The 24,087-nt window shown below is 50.8% G+C and overlaps 1 protein-coding gene across 10 annotated transcripts in view; it reads right to left on the bottom strand.

Annotated features, from left to right (window-relative positions):
* The window catches only part of TRMT44 (tRNA methyltransferase 44 homolog), a 31,961-nt gene extending 17,001 nt beyond the window's left edge, over window positions 1–14,960 (bottom strand). For 8 of the 10 annotated variants that reach the window (XM_081812689.1, XM_081812690.1, XM_081812691.1 and 5 more), the window contains exons 1-9: window positions 14,212–14,957; window positions 12,644–12,758; window positions 9,903–10,122; window positions 8,127–8,195; window positions 7,274–7,381; window positions 6,083–6,154; window positions 3,493–3,599; window positions 2,490–2,673; window positions 30–438 (exon numbers count right to left, since the gene is read on the bottom strand). In XM_081812689.1, coding sequence (XP_081668815.1) covers window positions 30–438; window positions 2,490–2,673; window positions 3,493–3,599; window positions 6,083–6,154; window positions 7,274–7,381; window positions 8,127–8,195; window positions 9,903–10,122; window positions 12,644–12,758; window positions 14,212–14,839 — 1,912 coding nt within the window. In that variant the 5' untranslated portion in view covers window positions 14,840–14,957. Of the gene's footprint in view, window positions 1–29; window positions 439–2,489; window positions 2,674–3,492; window positions 3,600–6,082; window positions 6,155–7,273; window positions 7,382–8,126; window positions 8,196–9,902; window positions 10,123–12,643; window positions 12,759–14,211 lie in introns of all 10 variants that reach the window. The other 2 variants (XM_081812696.1, XM_081812697.1) reach the window with 2 other exon arrangements.
* Window positions 14,961–24,087: the final 9,127 nt, after the last annotated feature.

Raw genomic sequence — 24,087 nt, 5'->3', positions numbered from 1 at the left:
CACGCAGCTGCTGGGGGCTGGGGGCCTACCTCCTCGGTTCCAGGCCTTCGAACTGCTGCTTGGAGCACTTCCTGTGTTTAACTGCTCTCCATCCAACAGCAAATGTGCCACTTGCAAAACCACTTGGTCAATAAAATCTCGAGGGAGGGTGGCACAATTCCTCACGCGCTCAGCTTTTTCTCTAGGCTGAAATCCAGACAGCCAGAGTTGGTTGGCTCGGGCCTCTGCCCCTCCCTTGGCAGCCTCGGCGTCCGGGGCCTGGGGCCCGTCGGGGTGACCTGCGCGTCCCAAAGCGGCCCGGGGTGGAGGAGGGGCAGGCGCCTCGCCAGGTGGGCTCATGGGGCGGCCCCGCCTGCTGTTAATGTACTGGGTTCTCTGCTCATCCATGGAACCTTCTCCAGCAGGTGAGTATGTTCTGGATTTCCCAATGAGACAAACCTGCATGGGAAAAACAGCAGGTTATTTTACCAGGCTCCTAGAGTATGTCCATGGTTTCCATTCAATTCTCTTGTTCTGCAATACAAATTAAAGTTTTAGGCATTTATCATGGAAGAAATGCTTATTCTAAAAATGTCCAAAATAAACCAAGAGCAAGAGCCCATGAAGAATCTCAAGGCTCGGACTTTGAGAGCCCTAACACACTCATATAAATCTTGAGTCCACACCTATTGAGCTTACGGCCGGGCCGCTCTGAACACTCACTCGAGGGAGCCTTTGTGTGACCCCCAAGTGCAGACACCGATGGTAAGCTAGAGCTCTCAAAATGAGCCGTCCTTCTCTGGACCTGATGTGGCGCCGATGCTCATTCCATGCTCTCTCCTCACTACATCCAGATGAAGGATGCTGCACAGGCGTCCCCGGGGCGAGCGAGGCTGGTCCAGCGACACCACCCCGAGCATAGCATCTCTGGACTTCCTCCCCAGGCGGGAGCTATGAAGGCACGTTACAGGCACTGAAAGAAAGCGGCTCTAATCACATCAGAGGCACCCCTCACTACGCCCCAGCGGGATCCTGGGCAGGTGACGTAACGTCTCCGCGTGGCATACAAGCAGCGGGGCGTCACCAGCCCTCACTGAACAGCCGCTATGTGTGGCCACCTGCTCTTGCATTTGCCCCCCAAACCACTGAATTACAAGAAAGCTGAGACTCGGGGCACCTGGGTGGCTCAGTCGTTCAGCGTCTGCTTTCGGCTCAGGTCATGATCCCAGGGTCCTGGAATCGAGCCCCACATCTGGCTCCTGGCTCGGCGGGGAGCCTGCTTCTCCCTCTGCCTCTCCTCCTGCTCGTGCTCTCTCTCTCTCTCTCTGTATCTCTGTGTCTTGAATGAATAAACAAAATCTTCTAAAAAAAAATGTTTTTTTTTTAAAAAGAAAGCTGAGACTGAGATTAAGAACTGGTACTTGGCCTCCAGCAAGACAATGGAAAGACAAGTGCAAAAACCCGAGCTGTGGGATCCTTGTACCCACATGACCCAAATTCCAGCGGTTCCCAGACTCAATTCCAGCTTCAGTGGAGTGACTCGCCGACGTGAGGACATTTACGAGGACACCACGGCTCCAAAGCGGGGTCCTAAAGGAAGCTTTCAGAGTGACCTGACAGTGATGGCGTGGGCAGCAATGACGTACCTGAGGCCGAGTGGGCCGCAGTCACCGCCACCACTGAGCGTTATCTCGTCCCCGCTGGGCACAAGAGGACACGGGCACGGTTTGCAATGTGCCCAGGAGTTCACGGCTAGCAGGTGGCAGAGCGAAGAGCTCACCTCACACCTGTCTTGAATCCTTTTTGCCACGTCAAGCAATCAAGCTATCAAGCTTACAATTTGGATATGATGGGTTTTTGTGTTTTGCTGGTCAAAAAAAGCACACTGATGGCCATGGAGTCTGATAAAAGGAAGCTATCAGAGATTATGACAAACTGATGGCTCAGAGGGTGAGCGGGAACATGGCCGAGTCCGCCCTGACCACCTGGCAGGGTCACAGAGGGCCACTGCTGTTTTCACAGACTGGGAGAGGGTAAAGGTCTGTCTGGGCAAATTACCTTTCAGGTAAATCTGAATTAATGAAGCATGTAAGGAGAAAATGGGAATCATTCTGAACTTCTGAACCAAACTTCAATTTCGGCCAATCACTGGGGAACCCGAGGAGTCAGAACTCAGAGCAGGAAACCTCAGACAACACTCGGGCCACCGCTACACAAGTCAGACTGACGCCCACTCCGGACAGGTCCCCGAGGGCCACGCGCAGTTTCTGGGAAGAAAATGAAGACGCGGCGAGGGTCCTGGAAAGCCGCCACGGGAGGGGCCGTGGGGGCAAAACGAGCCCTCCGAACACCACCCGTGGCCGAGACGCTGAGATCACCACAGGCAGCTCTGGATCGCATCCAGTGTTGAACACCATTGTCCCCTGTGGTTCTGTAACGCAGCCCACAGCCCCTCATCCAGACGCCAGCACCTCACCAAGGACGGTGAGCCCCCGGCGACCAGGACGTACCCTTTTGGTTGAGGGAATGCGCAGGCAGTCCTCCTCGACGTGAAACCCGCAGGCCAGCCCCACTTCCTTGATGAAATCAAGGTACTCTCGGTACTGAGTCTTCCGGCTCTGCCTCCGGGAATATTTCCCAGTGAAGCCAAAGAAGCAGCAGGGAAGGACAAAGAAACGGCAGCCGTAGGAGGACCTTCAAAATCAATCCACAAGAAACAAAAGGAAATTCAGCAGAAAGCCACATCATGCATCGGGGTAACATACATACGTGTGCTGGTGGCTGCTCATGTTTTCTGATGAGAAAATGAGTAACAGCTCTCCCTAATTCAATTTCTAGAAACAATGAGCATGGCATACCTTCCCCATAAAACATGGATCTAATTACCTTTATAAAAACTTTCCCCATTGCAGTTGTTCTCGTCAACTGAAACGTAAGACTTCCCGAAGCGCTTGAGGCTCCGGCTGGGAGGGAGGGACCTCGGAGGCAGACATGCAAAGACTAAGACGTGCTCCTTGACCGACGTTATCCTCCGAGAGCTAGGACCCTGGATGGGGAGCCACAGCCACAAAACCTTCGGGGCAGCGATGTCGCCTGCACCTTCGCGTGTCTCCTCCTGACCTAGAAGCGCCACCACCCCGCGTACAGCCCCCGGGCTGAGAACTAAATATTGCTGCGTGTCACTATGTTCACAGACTTTTCCTTTGAAGACCGACCCTTGTTGTCAGAAAAAAGCTTCCACAACATGACCCGTCTCTCAACACTGGCTATAAACACCGCAGAAGTCATCAGTTTTCACCAGCACCGTTCAATAGAAGAATGCCGTGAACCACATTTGCGACCTTATCTTTTCCAGCCGGGCAGAATTCAACCCTGACCTGACAGACTCGGCACATTATCCTTTCAACAATTTGAACCAGCTCCATTTCCAGTGTTGGACAGCCACCAGGCAGCTCGATGTGGACAGCGAGGTTTGCCCCGCCACCCGCCCTGCCACCCGGACCACCTGCTCACCTGGCCGCAATGACAGGTATCCATGGTGTTAGTTCATCGGAATGGTTACCAATTAACCAGTCGACGTCAGGGAAAAGGTTCTTATCATTTGGTGTGATTGCACCTTCCTAAAGGAAAACACCAAACAGACCATGGGTTCGGTAAAGCAGCACAGAGCTACTGAGGCAAGGCCCCGCAGACCCTCGGCTTGCTGGGCGGGGTCCCAGCCCCCCGGGGCCTCGTGGGTACTGGGTAGGCACCCGAAGGTAGAGCCGCATCTGCCCCACAGGGCATGGAACGGGGCAGTTTCTAGCGTCATCTCTAGGGAAACCAACAATGCCCTCCGAGCGCTAATCGCTTTTCGACCCGTACAGACGTGCTTCTGTTCACCAGCATACAAGGAGCTCTGGGAGGTGGGACAAAGCAACCATGTCCACACTCCAGAGCGTCGGAGCCAGAAAGGGCCTTGGAGCAAGCGAGTGGAAAGCAAGCAGGTCTGAAGTTGATTTAAGTGTGTAACGTAACACACCACGCAACCTCACGTCTGTCGATCGATGTGACGAAGCACACCCACGACAGCACGAGGAGAGGTAAGAGAGGCAGGGGCAGTTTATATGTAGCAGAATAAGTCTCTGCTATCGTGCTCTTTTGTAAACACTCAGACACCAAGTAAAAAACCCACTCCATAGGCAAGTTAACCATTCTGATAATTCCTGTAATTAAGCCGAAAACAGCTTGATTTTATGATTTAAGAATGGCCATCATGAATGATTAAAGTCAGGCCCCAACAGTGGGTCTGTTGGTAAGCACTGGAAAGACAGAGAGAAAAGATACGACCACTCAAAATCGTAATTTTAAAACTGAAGAACGAACCCCCAAGGGAAGCAAGCGCAGCTGCCATCCCTTGATCAGAACAAACTGGGAAGACATTATGACAACCTCACGTTCAAGGCCATCCCTTAGGACAACAAAACCATGGGTCTTTTGCAGACGTGATGTATACAAAAGTGGAATTTAAACTCTACAATCTCTCTGGTTCTTAAATAAGCATCTGGACTTCTACTTACATATTAAAACACTGAAGACAGTACAGCTCAATGGATTTATACATAATTTAAAAGCAGGAAAAAAAAACCTTTGATATGATCCTCTATTCTCACCCCATCTAGATTTAGTTGCCCATTTCCCTTTAAATGACCTGCATGAATAAAAACATAATATACAGCTGCTGTTATTTAAGACGGGTGGTTTTGTTCTTAGTAGTTTCTTGCTTACAATCAAATGAGGATTTTGAAAGAAGCTGGAAACTCATGCTCGGCTTTTGACGGTGCAGATAAAGACAATGAGCCCACAAAGGCAGCCATGAACTCCCTTCCACGAATCTTTTTCATTTTTTGCAATATTATTCTCAACTTTAAAAGAAAGTGAGGCAGAAAGTATAAAAAGAGTCTCAGACTCTTACTATTTACAGATGAAATGGCAGGGCTGAGATCTGTTTCCCAAGAGCAGCGGGCCGAGTAGGGGCTACAAGAGTAACTGTGACGTCCGTGAGCTGCCCGGATGCTCACTCTCGTCCGTTCGCCCTTGCGTTGTCCACAAAAGTGAGCATGAGAAGTGCCGTCAGCACTCTGCCCGGCTCGGAGGCCGCGGCCGGACACCAATGCCGTGAACACTGGACACCAGACCTGACGTGGGACTGCTGCTCAGGGGGCCGGTCACTTTCTCCCTTGGGGAGACACTCCTCTCTGACTGGTACCAGGACAAGTGAGCTACTCCTGAGCAAGGCTGCAGGGACCTGGGTTCACTGCGGCCTGAGGGTCATGGGCTCTGGAGGCCGGGCCACTAGATGGCTCACAGCAAATGTGTAGCCCACCTTCGTAGCTCCACGGGGCGTCCACACACCTGTAGCCCCGCCCAGCCCGGCTGCAATTTACCTTCCTACCCTGGACTCCTCAGCACCTGCCCCTTGCTGGGAGGCCCTCCCGGCCACCCCATATACCCAGCACGACCTGGCCCCGCAGAGGCCCCCTCACCCTCCTCAGCATGTACCACACCTGCCACCCAGCACCCGCTCTGTATCCAGGGTGTTCCCCACCCCCACGAGGGCAGGAGCCTTTTCACTGTTGAAATGCCAGCACCTGAGAACGCCTGGCAGGTTGAGGGCATTCAAATATTTGGTAAATATGCAAATCTTACTTTTTCTCCTGGTTTTTTTGGATGCATCTCTTATAGCACCAAAACTCTTTCTGAAAGCATATTTGAAGTAAAACCTTTCTGAAAACCATTATGACAATATCATCCCAAAACTTCTCAAGTTTGGCCTATGACAGATTTTTTTTTCAGGGGACTAAGACTGATGCATGAGGATTTATGTAGTGTAACCTGCCATCTGAAAACACGGTCAAGAACAGGAGGTGAGCCGAGAAGCAGTGTGCGTGTGCCCTGCCCTCCAGGCACAGTGGGCGGGACAGGGGACTGACTGCCAGCACCGCGCGAGGACTAGTTAACACGCATGAGGCACCTAGAAAGGTCAGCACCGGGCACACTCGTGAAAACCACGGCCCCTAGGGAACAATCATGCTGAGAGCAAACAAATGAACAAGGTCAGTACCTCTAAGCAAGTTTGTGGTCCATACATGTCCCAGATTTTTCTTCTTCGGACATCGATCCCTCTGCCTGGATGCTAAAAGAATTTCAGAAATCAAAGGTCAACATCGGTACATCATAATAAATGAGCAAGACAAATTAAACTCTGCACGGAATGCCACCATTGTGAAGTGCAAGAGACCCAGATAGCACCCACAGTTTCTCAGCAATTGAAACAGGTCAGGACCTGCACTCCGCTAAGGGTCCCCAGGAGTCTTCACGAAGGGGAAATGGAGTCGTGTGGGAACGTGTCTGAGGCCAGCAGCCCAGGAGACACATCTGGACACAGAGCCCCTCTCTCGTGGCCCAGAGTCAAGTCCGGACCCCAGCACGTCCGCCCCTCCAGCTTGCCAGGAGACAAGGCCCGTCCCCTGTGGCTGTTTCTCCCCCAGGATGTGTGCCCGTGCCCGCCGGCTCTCACAGGGCAACTGTGCTCATTTCCAAGTTGGGGGGAGAGGAGGGGTGCGCGAGGTAGCTCGTCCTCCTCACTTACCAGCCTGCAGGTTACCACCTGATTGCTGACCCCCCAACACCTTATTTACAGGTATTACCATTACAAACTCACTTTTTAATTACGCAAACAAAATGGACATTCTAACAACCCCATTTCAAGTTCCTACAGCTGTGGACAGAGTGCCTCTCCTACAGGGCAGAAGTCAGCCGGGTCACCGGGTGACAGCAGCGCACCTCCCACAGTGAGTCCGCAGGAAGGCTGGACGCCGGCCCGAAGCACCGGCCCGGGAAGCCTGTGGCTCACACTGAGCCGCCTGCTCCGAGCGACAGGGGCTGCTCTAAGCACGTCCCGCCGTTACTTCACGGATCCAGAAACAGTGCCCACACCGTTGTCGCCAGCGTCCATCACAGCAGGAGTGTGCCTGGCCTCTGAGCCGGGACTCCAGCTTCTGGGGGGCAGAACCCACTGCCTCTCATTCCCCTTCCGGTGCCCTGACATGCCGTGTTCCCCAAAGAGCCCCTGACGGCCACAACCGCTGTGCCGCACGAAGTCTGTTGTCCAGCCGCACAGGCCGCCCCGCTCTCCTCGGTCCCAGCCCGACAGCCAGGCAGACTCTGGATCCAGCTCGTACCAGCAGAGAAAGACCTCAAGGACCCTTGTGCAGAAAAAGGAAGTAGGAATGGCCACGGAAGCGCACCTTACCCCCTCCGTGCTCAGGATGTGCACCAGGAGACCGTTCCCACATCCTAAGTCAACAAAGGACTGCTTGGCCATCAAGCCCCGCTCAGCTCTTTCTTCTTCCCACAAAATCTAAGTTACAAAAAAAAAGTCAGTTCCTGATTCATTCCCTCCAAGAATAACTGAGACGCAAGCCCTGCATGGGATTACAAATCACATTTCCAGGACAGGCGGGACAGGCCTCGTGTGGGGCCCTGGGTCTGCGCAGGTGACGCACAGGGAGCTGCCCTCGCCTGATGCCGCAGCGGCATCGAAGCCGTCCCCTGCCAGCACGAGTCCACACGAAAGTGGTCCTCTCTGGGCAAGAGCTTCACAGATTACTGCTGGTTCTTCATGCCTTCTCTGTTCTCCTAGGCTGTACACTCTGATAGTCAAAGCAAAATATGCTATTTCTAAAAAGGCTCTGAGAATCACAGATGAAAGGAAATTAGAAATTATCTGGCCTAAACATCTGTTAGATAAGAAAGTCAGGACTATTAAGTCAAGGGCACACCCAAATTTGGGGGCTAGTGAGCTAGCTAAGGACGGACCGAGGAGTGCAGGGGTCCCGTGAGCGGCGCGAGTGGCATGGTGCCTCCGTGACGAGGGTACGTCAGGAACGCCCCGGCTGAGCAGGAGCCCCTGCGATCTGGCCTCACGGCGCGGATGTACACACACACACACACACACACACACACACACACACGCACGCACGCACGAGCTACCGAGCCAGCATGCTAAGTTATGGATTTGATGAATGTGGCTCCCCACCGGTAGCGGCGGCGGGCAGCAACCTTCGCCCACCCCAGGGGGCCTGGGTGACCGAACACGCGCTTACCAGCAGGTACGCAGCGATGGCCACATCTTCATACACAAACTTTTCGGGATCGGTTACTTCAGGCCACACCTAAAACATTTTCCAGAGCATATGTAACTGTTTGCTCGTCACCCTGCCATTTCACTACACGTAAGGTATCCCCATCAGCATAAGTCAAATGAGACTAACCAGGCAGTAGAATTTTTTAAAAAAGCTCATTCCAAAGGCAGACATTGATGATCCCTCTCTTACAGTAAGAGAGTGGCATAAAGACACGCAAAACCTTTACCGCATACACGTGTAACGCGACACGTCAAGAGCAACGCAGTCCAAAGCAAGATTTTGCAACGAAAACAACCCATGTAGCTATTTAGATGAGGCAACTGGACATCGAGGAAAATGCTCAGTTTGCCCGCCCCATCGTTTATGCAGATGACGAAAATGAACAAAGAAACTCGGACGAGGAAAGCAAAGGGGTCCGGAGGCTGGGGCTCCAGGCCTCTGGTCTGCTGGTGCTGGGCGGCCACTTGCTCAGCAGCAGCACTCAGCAGGTGGTCCCCATCTCCCTCTCCGGAAGCTAAAGCCTTCGCCGCCACACGGGACAGCCAGCAGGTGCTCCGCAAGCTGCAGCACACCGGCCGCACGAGCGTGACGCCTCACTGCCCACACAGGTCACGTGCTCAACGGGCAGCTAGCAGAAGAGGAAAAACCCACGACAAGGCCACACGTTCCGATTTCCGTGTCTAGTCATGGGGGGTCAGACGGGTCGGGCTGTCTCACGAAGGACAACTACAAAGGCCGGAATAATAGATGGAAGTCCTTTCCGGAAGGAACTGAATAGTTAATAAGATAATGAAGGCCTCTCAGGCCAGGATCTGAAAGAGAAAGGGCCCCCCGCTTAGGTCAGCCAGGCCTAGGACCCACACACTTCAGCAAGAATGAAAAAGGTCACTGTCTCCAGCCTGTGAACTTTGGGGTGCTCTGTTACACAACGATAGCTAACTGATAAAAAACAAACAAACAAAACAACAGCAACAACAAAAACCACATATGGGTGCCTCGGTGGCTCAGTCAGTTAAGCGTCTGACTCTTGATTTCAGCTCAGGTCATGATCTCAGGGTCATGGGATCGAGCCCCACATCAGGTTCTGTGCTGAACAGGGACCCTGCTTAAGAGTCTCTCCTCTGCAACCCACCTCAAACAAAACAAAAACAAAAAAACACATATAGAAATGACAAATCCTGGTTCCTTCCAGAAAGAGGACCATATGCTGGGAAGACTACAAAAGAAGTTCAGCTACATTAGGGAAGCTTTATTTCTTCCTCCGGGTGTGAGCACAGAGGTTTGCTGTTACTTTCTCTTTACATCTTAAATATAAAGTTAAGGACATGTTCTGAAATTTATCTCCTTTATGGAAATATATGCTTTTATACTTTAATTTTTCACATCTTTTCTTTAAACATCCTTAAATTTATATAAGGAAATGTAGCAATTTTGTGACTAATATCCAATTATTTTCATTCAAATACTTTCCTTTTATTTGCTTGGAAAAAAATTAGCAATGTGCAAAAAAAAAAAAGAAAAAGATCCCTTTCCACCTGTCAACAGTTTTGCAGTTTGCATCCCTACATATGTCGAAATGCAGCCTGCAATGTGGGCCTCTAAGTGGCTATGTTCTGACTTGATGTCTGTGTCTGCAAACACCAGAAAGTTTACTGGAAAAATGATTTTACCTGGCATAGTTTGGTCAATGGCCCCTCATCAAAACGAGGGAATCACGAATGTTTCCCCAGTTACCTTGACCATATCTTTATACTTCTCCTTGAGCATCTGGTACGTCTTGCTGTATTTGATGATGGAAATGAGGGACAGGGTGCTTTTAAATCCACTCCTCTTGCTCTCCACAGACCACCGGGCCAGCCTGGCCAGCAGCTCTTCTACCAGCCAGGCAGGTTTGGGATAAACAATGCCATCTGAATGCCATTTTTCTGGACAGAAAATTAAAATAGATATGAACCTTTAAAAATAAGAGAAATATGAATAAGCAGAGCTAGTTTCAATTCTTATTTTTAAATTAAACATTTACCAAAAAAAAGAGAGTACATGTTAAGATAGCTATAATTACAAAATATTTGACCTGAAACCCAACGATTGGGAACTAGTTGCAGAACTTTCAACAAAGAGAGAAAAACACATTTTTTAAAAGCAGAAAGAATTCTTCTCTTATAAACGCTGTTAAAAATGCGTCTACCCATCCTATGAAGCCCATCAGAAGGATGGACAAGGAACAAAGCTCCTCCTACCGTCTCCTTCACGCCCTGATTAGCCAGGTTCCAGATGTCTCAGGATCTTTCTAACATTCTGTTTTTGTGTATTTTCACACGTGCAACTCGTAGACTGGCTCACCAAATACTTCCTGGCCAGAAAGTGGAGTGCTCAGCCCCACGGCTAAGGACGTGCACAGTCCCCCTGCAGCTCACAGGTTTGCGTTGTGTGTGTCTCCTGCCCACTGTTATCTGCCCTGCGCCAGACGCACAGCAGGTCCTCTCTGTCCGTGTGTTTGAACACGTGAGTAAAAGCTCACACCCATGGGCCCAGATCACAATAAACTGTCTGAGGACACGATTCAGGCAGCACAATAAGGAAGAGCGTCCAGTTTGTTGGGCGGAGAGAGAAGGCTACAAAAAAGGTGGCATTCAACAGGGGCCCTAAGGACAAGTGGAGGCACGGGCAGCTGGGCGAGAGGGGCAGAAGTAGGACTGTCTGGCTTTTTGCCACCCTGAGCATCAGAGGGACACAAGTAACAGGCACCGACTATGCACTGGGAGGCGCACCCCGGGGGAGCTCACACCGCGGGGAAGAGCCTGGGAAGGACTCGGGCTGCTCCCCTTTCCCATCCCGTCACCTGGAAGCTCTCCTGCCGGGCCTGGCACACCCTGTCAGGCCCCTCCCCTGCTTGTCCCTGGGCCTCATGCTCTTCTCCCAGGTGTCCCCCAGAGTCCCCCCGGCCTACCTGCTCATCCACTCAGGCCTCACCTGGGATGCCCCGTCCTCAGAGGCACCCGCACCCGCTCTGCATGGGCCTGACACAACACCGCCTTTGCTACCGAGGGGACGTGGGAACAGAGACATGTTTCACCTGTTTTCTTAGCACCACCTGGTGGCGGAGCGTGTCTGTGTGTTACGCGGCTCCTCGCGGAGCACATGGTGGGCTTGGCGCACACCAACACTGCTGTGATGGCAGGAGCCAACGAGGAGCGTTGTGCGCTACGGTGGCGGCCCAGTCAACCCCCATTTAACTTGCGCTCAGTAGCTGGCCCGAGTGCCCGAAGGGACGGAAGGGACAGCTGCCCAGGGGCTAGAGGACAGGAGACGCCAACCCGGAAAGACAGGAAGCAGGCAGCCGAGAGCGAGCCCTCAGTCCGTCAGCAAAGAATGTGCTCCACGCACAGAACGTCCCGCGTGCTGCCACAGCCATGCGGCACCGGGCACCGGGCACCTGCACAGCAGCCTCGAGCACACGCCTTCGGTGGCCGCCCACCAGCTCTGCCGTCGGCGCCCCCCCAGGGACCGCCACAGGAGACACGTTTTCCCCCACGTGCCTGCTCCCAGTCCCCACTTTCCAACACGAGCACGCCGAGGAAGGGCCTGGGGCCGGGTCCCTCGAGCAGTCTCTAGACAATTCTAAGAGGCTTCAGCCGGGCCCTAAGAACTGCCATCGAGCTTCTATGCCTACCACAGGTCCTTATGAAGCCTGGGCCCCTCCTCAGAGGCTCAAGAATTATTAAACCCATCGCACAGGTGAGAAGACTGAGGGCCACAGAGGCGACATGCCAAGGTCACATGGCTAGTGGGCAAACCCAGGTCTATCTGACTGCACAACAGTCTCTTCACACTGTACTCCTCTGCTTTATACAAAGCCACATGCCAAGCCCAGTCTGATTTAACACACAGCAATCCCCAGGGTTGTTCTGGAAAGTACAGACAGATGTGGCTCCCAGGAAAGGAGGAGCAGCAGAGTGATTAAGTGAATGGACCCTTCCTCTGACTTTTCCATTTAAAAAATACCAAATGGAAGTAAACCAAATTTCACACTTAGGGTAAGGCCCAAATGCCACATGGAACTAAGCGGGCTACTGAACTGCTACTTTCGGGATAAGCACCACTGAATACCCACTACATCCAAAACCACATGAGCCTCAGCAAGAAATAAAAAAAGAAACTATCCTCACTCCCCATTCCCAAGTCGTAAAAAAGAAAATAATAAAAGGATTTGCGATTACTTGAATTCAGCTAAACCTAGGTGCTACTCATCATCCCAGCTATGTGGACTGTAAAGAATACAGACCTAGGCCCGGTGCCAACAGGAACAAAGACACGCCAAGGAAAGGCCAACTAGAAACAGGAAACATGTTCTCACACACCTCAGCTGCCAAAGGGCACCTTCAGCTCTTCAATGACCCTGAATCCTGCAGCTACCCAGACGTGTGACAGAAACCATACAGCCCTAGAGGAGGACTCCATTCTGTAGCTCTTACCATTCTTCCTGGCTCTGACTGAGCCGGACTTGATACACGTTGCTCATCTCAACCTTTACATTCCCTCTGTCATCTTCTTCCAAAGGTAAAAAAGTTACAGTTCCATTGAGGACATCTGGGGTAAAAAAGACAGGGATAACCAATTAAAACTGCTTGGTTCAGCATTTTATCAGGAGCAGTATTAAACACAGGCATGACTCAGCCCGACTTTGCTCTCCTGGGGCTTTCCCCGGCCTCCCTTTACCACAGACATGTTTTATGTCCTATCCACTGCTGCATCCCGAGCCTACAGGGCGCCAGGCCCACGCAGCAGATGCGCTCAGCAGGAGCTGAAGGCAGAAGGTCGCTGTGGAGAAGCACTGCTTCTCCCCCGCAGGGAAGCCAATCTGGGAGTGCAGATGCCTACATCTGAAGGTCTCGGGGGCACTGGCTCACCAACCTCTGTCTGGCAGAAGGAAACGTAAAAGGTGATCAAACACCAGCGATCAAAGCTGGAAGAGCTCCCAAATTCGTCTGGACACGACAGGGTCACGGAGAGCCTCCTGGCAGAGCGGACGCATGGGAAGAGTCTTGCAGGGGCGCAGGGGCGCAGGGGCACAGGGGCAGACCGTGCTGGGAAGTGGGGGTGGGAGGGAAGCCCCTACAGCGATTTTGCTGTGTGTGGCACCACAGCCTCTCGAAGGCGATCGCCCCCTGGTACCCACAGCCTGAGTCTGTGCCATGTGACAAGGCACAGAGGACTCTGCAGATGTGACGAGGCTACAGACCTCAGGAAAGGGAGTACTCGGGATGCGGCAGGTGGGCCCAGGCCAGTCACAGGGGCCTGGAAAAGCTGAGAACTTTCTCCAGCTGGAGGCAGAAGAGGAGTCTGCAAGCATGAGAAGGACTGGTGCAGGCTCTGAGATGCAGGAACCCGAGGGAGGCCTCCAGCAGCGGGCCCTCCACTAATCTCTTCACCTGCTAAACTCCTATTCATCATTCGACATCTGGAGCTCCGTCACCTTCTCCCTCAAGCATTCCAGACACTCGCCCCCCCCCACAATGACCCCATGCTCTGTACTAGAAATACACATATCTACATGTCCCCTCAAAAAACAGTAAGAAAAAAATCTACAACCTCCCTAGGACATCACAAATGTACCGACATAGTGAGTACTGTTGAGCCTTTTCACTGACTTAAGGTTCAAAGAATGCTTTTTAATCTAACTGCATCCTGTGCCAAAGAGTCTCTCTCTGACCACACTCCAGCCAGGCTCTTCTGCGCCCTGTCTCAACTAGGCTTCCACTTGGCCTAGAAGACTTCAACAGTGGCACGGTTCCTAACAGCTCAAGGCTGCATCCCTAGAATGACCCGAGGCTCCCTCAAAGCTGCCAGGACGCTCTCAGCCCTTACCTGAAGGTGGTCCCCTGTGTCCCCGGGGCCTGGCGGGGGGCGGGGAGGGGGGTGTGGAGAAGCCTAACTTCCGGGCGCGCGAGGAGACACCCAGAAGGGAGTCACAAGGAACAAACCCCCTTTCGTTAATTTTCGCTTCTTTCACTCTACCTCTCACCATGAGAAACACTCTTACCTTGCACGACTATTTCTCTCCTCGGAGCAGCAAGCGGGCAATGAGGGCCTGTTTTCGGGATGACGGTTCTGAGAACCACGTCGAGCTCGCTTGGCGCCTCCGGCTGCGATCCCGCCCGGGACCCGGTAAGAAAGGCCAGCATCTCTGGATTGCCGCCGGCGAGGCTCCGAGAGAAAGCGTCCCAGAGAGAATCCAGATCCGAGGCAGGGAAATCGCCCTCTCCGACCCCAGCCTTGCCGGGCTGCCCGGGGCACCCTGCAAGCTGAGCCGCGGCGGCTGCTTCCCTGGGGTCCTCCCCTTGCGGGCGCCGGGGCTGCAACTCCTCGGGCCCGCGACCCGCCGTGCCCAGCTCGGGGCCTGTGCTCGGCCCAGGGCCCAGGCCCCCACTGGGGGAGCGCAGACAGGGTCTGGCCGCGGCCCGCTCCTCCTGCTGCGGGCCAGTGATGGGACTGTGGCCGCAGGCCTCCGCCCGGGGAAAACCAACACTCCGCCGGGCGTCCAGGCGGACGCCACACAGCCGTTTGTTGGCCACCTGCGGCCTCTCCAGCCACACGGCCACCGCCGCCCAGAAGCCCCCAGGGAGTAGCGCACCCGGGTCCCGCACAGCCACCCGGCCAACCTCCGCCATGGTCCGTCAGCGCCAAGGGCTCCGCGGCTACGGCGCGCCGCGATGACGCACGGGGCGTCGCGGTCTGTGACGTCACGGGGAGGGCGGGGCGGAGTGGCTACCTGCCCCGGGACGCTCCCGCGGGCGGTTAGCGCTGCGTAGTGTCACCCTCGCTTGCCTCTCCGGGGCCGCCCCCGCGGCGTGTGCTGCCTGCAGGGGGGTGTCCCCGCTGGGCTCGGAGGACAGGCCTGGCCGTGGCGTGTGGACACTGCGTCGGGTTCGCCCGGGTCCGGGGCGCCTGTGGCGAGTGCGGATGCTGGCGGAGGTCCGGGGAGCGCGGGCCTGCCGTCTGCGTGCGCCGACTGGCTGCCCGCTGTCACCTGCGTGTCCCCTGACGGGTCGGGCCCCAAGTCCAGTACAGTCTGCAGAATCTGCGCTATGCCAAAAACTCCGGGAGTCTTCATTCTCTTGGTGCCTTAGTCCCTCTGTTGGGGCTTTTATCACTCCCTGCAGAGTTGCTATGGAGTCCAGGAGAAGCACTACCTCAAAGCGTGTGATTTCTCGGAGAGAAGAGCATGCACCAGTGTCTGTGGAATTCAGTGAGGCGTAAATGAGTGATGTACCCTCAGACACACCTGTTGACGCCATCCCTTGGTCTTGGACCATGTGGTTCATTTTTATGCTGTCTGTATTGTCAACCTTAAAAAGTGAAGAGCCAGTTACCTTACTAGCAATACGAGTTTATTCAGGAATAGCAGAGAAATTGCAGCTCCGCCGTGCAAGCTCTGGTGAGCCATAGGCAAGTCTGGAGAGACGAGGAAAGGTCAGCTTCTATCAGGTCTTAGGAGGAAATTGGGGAGGGGTGTTTTAAACAAAAGTTCAGTGGAGAAGAAGGCGAGTTCGAGGTTGGACAGTTTCTCGTTGGCTGCAAGCGCGCTTAATGTGCTGTTGCTGGGGTGGAGAGGGATCTCCCTTCTTTCTCTTAAAAGTAGGAGATGGAATTCCTATGTGAAAAATGTCCTCTCTTGTCACAAATAATTCTTTATGCTGGTGATGCTCACTGCAGCGAGTGGTACTTATGTGAGTGCTCCCCCTTCAGGGCTTCCCAACTCGTATTTATTTACTTGAGAGAGAGAGAGAGAGAGAATGAGCAGGAGGGGCAGAGAGAAAGAATTGCAAGCAGACTCCACGCTTAGCATGGAGCCCAGTACAGGGCTCAGTCTCACAACCCTGACATCATGACCTGAGCTGAAATCAACAGTTGGACACTTGAGGGACAGAGCCACCCAGGTGCCCCGCCCCTCCCCTGACTCCATTTTCTTTCTTTCTTTTTTTTTTTTTTAAAGATTTTATTTGACAGAGAGAGACACAGCGAGAGAGGGAACACAAGCAGAGGGAGGGGGAGAGGGAGAAGCAGGCTTCCCGTGGAGCAGAGAGCCCGATGCAGGGCTCGATCCCAGGACCCTGGGATCATGACCTGAGCCGAAGGCAGACGCTTAACGATTGAGCCACCCCGGCGCCCCGCCCCCCCACCTCCGACTCCATTTTCAATGAGGCTTTCTTTCTCCCTTTCTTTCCTGGGGGCTGCTATGACAAATTACCACAAACTGGGTGGCTTGAAACAACAGAAATTCATTCTCTCACAGTTCTGGAGGCTCTGAGAGAGAATACTCTGGCCTCTCTCCCAGTTTCTGATGGTTGCCAGCAATTGTTAGTGTTCCTGGACTGTGGCCACATAACTCAGCCTCCATGGTCCCACACTTTCTCCGTATCTCTTCTGCAAAGCCCCTATTTCCAAATAAGTCCACAGGTACAGTGGGTTTGGACTTTGACCTGCTTTTTGAGGCGGGGGGACATAATTCAACCCCTAACTCTGTCCAAAGGGGGCGTAGCCTCGTTGGAGTGGCCAAAAGATGAGTAATGACAAATCTCACCAGTTGCTAATACGTGGGGATGGATCTGCGTCAAGCATGGAGAATCCAGAGCTGAGTACAGTCCTGCACTTGAGCAACCTTCAGGCCGATGGTGGAGGCAGACATTGAAGACGATGGTTATGAAACATGAAAACTGCAACACTCAACAAAGTGTTGTGGGTTCAGAGGGTTCAGAGGTTACAGAAAGAGGGAAGTTTTTCAGGCTCTGTGCTCCACATGCCCAGACCCTTTTGGGGCCCTGAGGCTTTGCCTTGTCCTGGCGTTGGCTGACGGGTCCCTGCTGCCCTGCTGTGTGTCATAGGAGCACGGCAGAGAGAGGTGACATAGCAGAAACCTGGAGGCCTAGGGCTCTGGGGTGAGAGGTCATAAAGCCAGAAGTCAAAGTATAGAGGGAGGTGGAAAAATCCATTTGGCCATGGGCGGGAATCCTTGCGTAAGACCTTGCCAGCTCCTTGCTGGAACAAAGAACAGTTTACCTGCCTCTTGGTTCTTACATCCAAAGTCTAGCTTATTTGTCACCAGAGCCCTAGCTTAGTTTTTGGCCCATAGGAGCTATCCAATTAGTAATTACTGAGTGTAAAGGTCTGTGAGCAAAGGGTGGGTGGGGGCAGGGAACTGTGTAGCTGGCTCCACTCTTCTGTAGGTTCTGAACCAGTGAGGCAGGTGGTGGTGGGTGAGAAAGGAAGGATGGGGATAGAGACAAATGGCCAGAGTGGGAGAGGAAACTTTAGTATTAACAACATATTCAAATAATTGCACTTACCAATGACGGCCAATAGAGCAAATGGCTAAAGATGAGCGTCATGGGCAGGCCAAATGGGGTGGAGTGGAGAGATATCAAAATGATCAAGAATGGGTGGGTGGGGACCACAGCAGAGGACGGCCAGCTCATTGTCAGCTGCGTCACTGCAAGAGCTCTTGGCCTCCTCTGCTGTTTGTACCAACTTCACCTCCATTCCTGGAAGTCTTACCAGGAACTAGCTCACAAAACCAAACTCCCTTTTTTTCCCCCCAAAGTTGTTCCCCCTATGCTGGTCTCAGAGGCGTCTCCATCCACCCAGGTCCCAGCAGGACAACCCAGACTCATGTGTGACCCCCCTTCCTCTCTCCCTACCTCACCACAATCCAAGAAGTTTCAGGGTCCACCTAGTTCTCCCCAGAGATGTCCAAAGCACACTCCCTGTCAGACTCAGGTCAAGCAGTGTCCTCAGGCCAGGGAGGGGACCGAGTGTGGGGTGCTGGAGGGCTGGCAAGCAGAGGCCAGAAGGTGGGGTGTGCAGGAGAGCCAGGGTCAGAGCTGGGAACAGTAGTCCTGAACCCAGTCACCCATGCAGGAATCTAGGTGGAGAGATGAAGTAATGAGACCGAAGCTGGTTACGAGCCAGCCCTGAGCAGCCTGGGGGATGCAGGTTGCGCTGACCTGAGAAGCAGAGGGGGGGTGAGAGAGAGAGAGAGAGAGGCAGAGAAGGGCGAGGAGCCTGCTAACATTCCAAAGGCTGGGAGCCTCTGCTTCATGCGTGCTCACCACCCCATGAGATATAGAACCAACTGTACGAAGTCATCCCCCACCCCTGCACCAGCTGCCTGCCACGGGCCTTCCCACCTCTCCTCTGTACCAGTTCACCTGTTCCTCCGTCCTCACTTCTAGCCTGCCCACCAGTACCTGCTCTCTCCCTGCCACGCTACACTGGACTCCAATGATTTCCACGTAGAAAGATGTATCTGATATCAATAAAACATGTGAACCCAACCTGCTTTCTAGTAGTTGTAATTTTGGAAGAAACTGATCTAAACATGTGAATTATTACTCTATAGTTTATTTTATTCCTCTCAAAAGTATATCCATTTGAAAAACAGTGGCATGTTTTTTATTAGACCATTAATTTTTTTTTTAATATTTTATTTATTTATTTGACAGAGAGAGAGATAGTGAGAGAGGGAACACAAGCAGGGGGAGTGGGAGAGGGAGAAGCAGGCCTCCCGCGGAGCAGGGAGCCCGATGTGGGGCTCGATCCCAGGACCCTGGGATCGTGACCTGAGCCGAAGGCAGAACCTTAACAACTGAGCCACCCAGGCACCCCTAGACCATTAGTTTTTATAAAGATTTAGTTACTTATCTGAGAGGGAGAGAGAGAGAACGAGCAGGAGGGCAGAGTGAGAGGGAGAGAAAATCTCGAGCAGACTCTGCGCTGAGCATGGAGCCAGACGTGGGGCTGGATCTCATGACCCTGAAATCACAACCCGACCCCAAACCAAGAGTTGGTTGCTCAACCGACTGTGCCACCCAGGCGCCCCTTTATTAGACCTTTATTTTTTGTTTGATTTGCAGGCACTCCTGGGTGCTTCTATGGACTCAGGGACCCCTTGTAATGATGCCACAGACCCATGGCTGGAAACATTGCCTGGGTGGAGAATTAATTCTGTTGGCTTAGCATGGTAGGTTCAAGGCCCTAGCCAATCATTCAGACTCTTCCTTCTGCTTTTGTAACAGGAAGGGGGCCCTGATACTGATGCAGGCAGGCTGAGTCTGAGAACACAGGGGATGGTCCTACGGGACCAGCCAAGAGGGTCCTTGTCTTCACGCAGGACAGACATCAAAGACAAGCCAGAGAAAGTGAAAACAGAGTTTACTGAATAACGTGAGTGACAGAGAATAGCAGACGGAGTGTCTGGGACACTTAGAAAGGAAATAAGAATGAGTCTCTTTCTCACGTCGGGTAAGGGGTTTCTATTGGAAAAGGGTGTAGGGTACCTGTTCCTCCAGGAATCCAGGGCAGAGTCCAATCAAAGATGAGTGTTGTGTGAACAACAGGTGTAATTCCGAACATCACAGAAGGTGGGAGTATTGATGCCAGCATCTTTGGAGGTTTGCTTGAAGCTAACATCCTGGGACATGTTTGGGATCCGACTCTTCTTAGATGTTATCAGGTGTTTGGGGGCCTAAGACAAAACTCAGAGAAAGATTCACTTTCTTGCTTCCCCCCTTGAAGTGGGAACATAGCTTCGTTGGCTTATTCGGAGGCAAAATATGGAACGTGAGTGAACGGGGCCTGGCAGAGAAACAGCAGAGAGGAAGCCTTTCTGAAATGGAGTCCCATCAGCTCCCCTACCTCAATATTCCCAATGATGAGTCTGTTTTCAATGAGAATCACAACTGTGACAAGGCATTGTCATGGAAAAAGGAGAAGGTACTTCAGAGTGGAATGGGAGCAGAGAGACTTCCCGAATATCAGCTGAGCATCTCCACACAATTCTCCCACCAGTGGCAAGCTGAGGGCAAAGCACAAGCTAACGCCCCCCAAACCTCCCCAGGTGGGAGATGTGTGACATTCCTCAGGTACTCCTGGCTGCCCAAGAACAAAGGAAGAGGAAAAACCCAAATGGTTAACTGATACAGATCACAGTCATGCAGGACCTGAGTCTCCCTGAGTTTGCAGCTGTCTTAATGATTTATAAGAAAAAAAAAAAAGAAACAATTTTTTCCATAGCCAGGCCTCCAGAAACCTATAGACTCAATTTCCTGGGACCCTAACATCCCCCTCCCTTCCATAAATCTTATATAATCACCCACTCCTCACAACCCCAGTGCAGCTCTTTCTGCACACAGGTCCTGTCACCCTGCTTTAATAAAAACACCTCAAGAATTCTTTCTTGACCATTTGCTCCAACCCCAACTGTCCCAAATTACTTGGCATACAACATGGGGCTTCGAGTCTTTTCATCTGTACTCTGAGCCAGGGTGCAAACTTGGTGAGTACTTCCTCTGCTCTCCCTTACTCTCATTCCAGGGCATTTTCAGGGAGTACAGTCTTATTGGAACACTTTCATGTCGATTGCTCAGACTGCAATCTTCTAACCCATGGCTACTCCATGGGGAAGAGAAAGCCTGCCTTTTGGCTGGAAGTTAGTACCTTGGCCAGAATGTTAGTAAGACCCAGAAACTTGATGCCCTCTCTTTATTCCTGTCCTTATACTAAGATGTCTGTCTTGGGCACAGGACAACCACCTAAGTCACCAGGACGGCTGCCAATCTTAAGACTCCTGTGTGAGGTTTCCTCCTCATTGGTCTAAGTGATCCCCTTCACATCTCTGGTCTAGTTGCTTCTGGCCATGGGACCGCAACTGGGAGCTGGCCAAAACCAGTAATCGATGGAATTAAAACCCAACCGGGATCAATTTCCTAGAGAAGTTGACATGTAAGTTGACTACATGTGTTGGAATGTCTCTTAGACCATGATGGATTTCTGTCTTTACTGTTTTCTTTCAATGTCCTCTACTAACTACTTAAATTACAAAAATGGGTAATTTCCCCTTGTAAAACCTTTCTAGTGTTCTCCATGGGTTAACAACAGCAGGTTCTTCAAGGCAAGACAAAATAAGGCATGGCCTTCAAGAAAAGGCATGGAATCTTGGTCCAAGCACCAGCACCCATTTTGCAGTCTAGGTTGTGATTGGGAAGCAGGGGGATGCTAGCATTCCTCCTCCATGGCCTTTGAAGGCAGGTGGTGATCATAGCCATTTCGTTGAAGGCAGGTCACCTTGACACCAGGAATCTCTGACATATCTTGTGTGGGATGCCACCTCGGGAGTCAGGGGGAGGGTTTTCTTGGTAATGGACCTTCTCTCTTCTTCAGTTCCCAGGGACTCTCCCTTGGAATGCCTTTTAACACACTGGAAAGATTTCAGTTTGCAAAATTTAAGAGAGGACTGATCTCCTGTAACACTGCATGGCCTCAGTAGGATCTATCCAACAGATCTCTCCTGCAGGGAGGAAACAGGGCAGATGGATGGAGGTACCCCAGGTCCAGGCCTTCAGGGCCCTAACTCAGGACCCTGACCTAAGGGCCTCTTGCAGAACATGTTTGCTCACTTAACCAGGCCAGTAAACTCTCTCCTGACAGACTGGATGATAATTATCGAAATAGGCCTCCTGATAGAACCCAGGTTGGAGGAAACACAGACCATCCCTGGGGAAGGGGATGCTGACTCTCTCACTGTTCCTCCTCCTAATAGATATGGGGGTTTCACCCTCATCCACCTCCTGGGTTAATGCCTATAATAACTGGAGCCACATAGAACAAGTTTAGAAGTTTTTCTTCCGTTTCTATTTTTTGAAACAGCTTCAGTAGAATAGGTATTATTTCTTCTTTAAATGTTTGGTAGAATTCCCCTGGGAAGCCATCTGGCCCTGAACTCTTGTTTTGGGGGAGGGTTTTGATTACTGCTTCAATTTCCTTGTGGGTTTTTGGTCTGTTCAGATGTTCTACCTCTTTCTGTTTCAGTCTTGGGAGTTTACAAGTTTCCAGGAATGCATCCATTTCTTAATGGATTCAGATTGCCTAATTTGTTGGTATATAGTTGCTGATAATATGTTTTCACCATTGTCTCTATTTTCCTTGGTACCAGTCGTGATCTCTCCCCTTTCATTCATGATTGTATTAATTTGGGTCCTTTCTCTTTTCGTTTGGATCAGTCTGGCCAGAGGTTTATCGATCTTATTCTTTAAAAGAACCAGCTTCTAGTTTTGTTGATCTGTTCTACTGTTCTTCCGGCTTCTATTTCATTGATTCCTGCTCTAATCTTTATTATTTCTCTTTTTCTGCTTGGTTTAGTCTTTATTTGCGTTCTTTCTCCAGCTCCTTTGGGTGTAAGGTTAGCTTGTGCATTTGGGATTTTTCCAATTTTTTGAGAGAGTCTTGTATGGCTATGTACTTCCCTCTAAGGACCGCCTTTGCAGTATCCCATAGGTTTTGAACTGATGTGTTTTCATTCTCATTAATTCAGTATGTAAACTAACTTGAGTTTGTTTTTTTAATTAAGATAGACATGTCTTATAAGACATGTCTATAAGACATAAGGTCCAATAAGCTTGTGTTATCTCTATTGCAATTTGTTAGCAACAAGATGACTTAAAATGGTGGTTAATTTTGTCTGTCTCAAAATTTTCATGGGTCATTGTTAAGATAGCTGTCAATATCTCTGGTAACCTGAAACTTTAAAGTTTTGCTTGGATGATAAAGGAGACTGAATTGTTGGACATCTAGGTCTTTTCTAAATAGGATGGAGTGCTAAAACATTGATTACTGGATGTAGGTTTGTGCCTTTTGACTGCTTATTGCAGAGAAGCTGATGATATTTGGGTCTGTTGGTAAATACGCTTTGTGCCTTATTTAAAGATTGTACTATGAAAAAACATGTTTTTTAAATTATAAAATATATTTATACATTTCAGATCTAAATAATTATGGTGTAACAGTTCACAATTGGTTACTACTTAGTTTTCATGGGAGACTAAGGCTTCTAAGAGTTAAAATTCTGCTAAATGTAATGAAGAGTGATTTTTAAAAAAGGGCCTAGGTCAAAATCTGAATAAATAAAAAAGTTGTAGAAGGCTTATGAAGGAAAATCTTTGGAAATGAATTTTATATGCGGTCAGGACTAAGAACGAAATGAATGGATTTTAAAAGTATACTGGTATAAGACTGAAATTCTGCTTTTCTCTCTGTTAAAAAGACAAAGTTTTCTTGGATTTTTGGTCTGTTCTTGATAAGAAAACATAAAGTTTTTTTTTTCTCTTCTGTCTACCCAGAAAACCATGGTTTCTATATTTTGTCTTTATCAGGTCTTTACTTAATTAAAACTCCTCAATATTAAAGGAGCTGAGTTTTGCTAACAACTATATAACCCAACATATTTGCCTTTGGAATCTCTTGTTGCCACCTTGGTTAAACAAATAATTAAATTTTAAGTTTTATAATGATCTGTAATCCTATTTAGGATTTTTTTTATAACTTTCTGGGGGTTTTAACAAACTTACGCCATTCAATGCCATAACAGATGATCCTTTCTGCTCAAGGAGACTCCCATATGTTATCAACTCTAGGTAGAGCTGCCTCAGCCTTTCCTAACTCCTCTTAAATTCTCAACTGACCAACCTTGACCCATACGTAGGGACACATCTACGCCCCTATCCAGCAGGATGCAGTTTCAGAAGATGAGACCTTCCCCCCTCAGCAACCTTAACGATTTAAGGGTCAAAGTTGTCCAGGGGTGAAAATGACGAGGGAAACAAAGGTGAGAGAAATGTAGCTTAAATTAAATCTCCTTACAGTTTTCAGCCCACAGATACCTGAAACCTGTAGGGCATGACCTTCCTCAAGGAACGCACAGCTGCCTTAGTACCTTCATGTTTATGTTTTATTAAAGACTAAAAGTAACCTGATCTTAACAGCAGCTAGCCCTTCAAGGTCCTGAAAGCCTTTCTCCCAAATTCCTTAGAGACTTACGCTCTCCCTAACCCCCACTAATTAAAAAGTACATAATGAGCCACTCCTC

The sequence above is a fragment of the Leptonychotes weddellii genome, chromosome 2 (genome assembly GCF_054177405.1).
Source record: "Leptonychotes weddellii isolate Sample4059 chromosome 2, ASM5417740v2, whole genome shotgun sequence".
In the NCBI taxonomy this organism is placed as follows: domain Eukaryota; kingdom Metazoa; phylum Chordata; class Mammalia; order Carnivora; family Phocidae; genus Leptonychotes; species Leptonychotes weddellii.
Note: the sequence above shows the minus strand (reverse complement) of the source record. Positions and strands in the feature narration are given on the sequence as shown.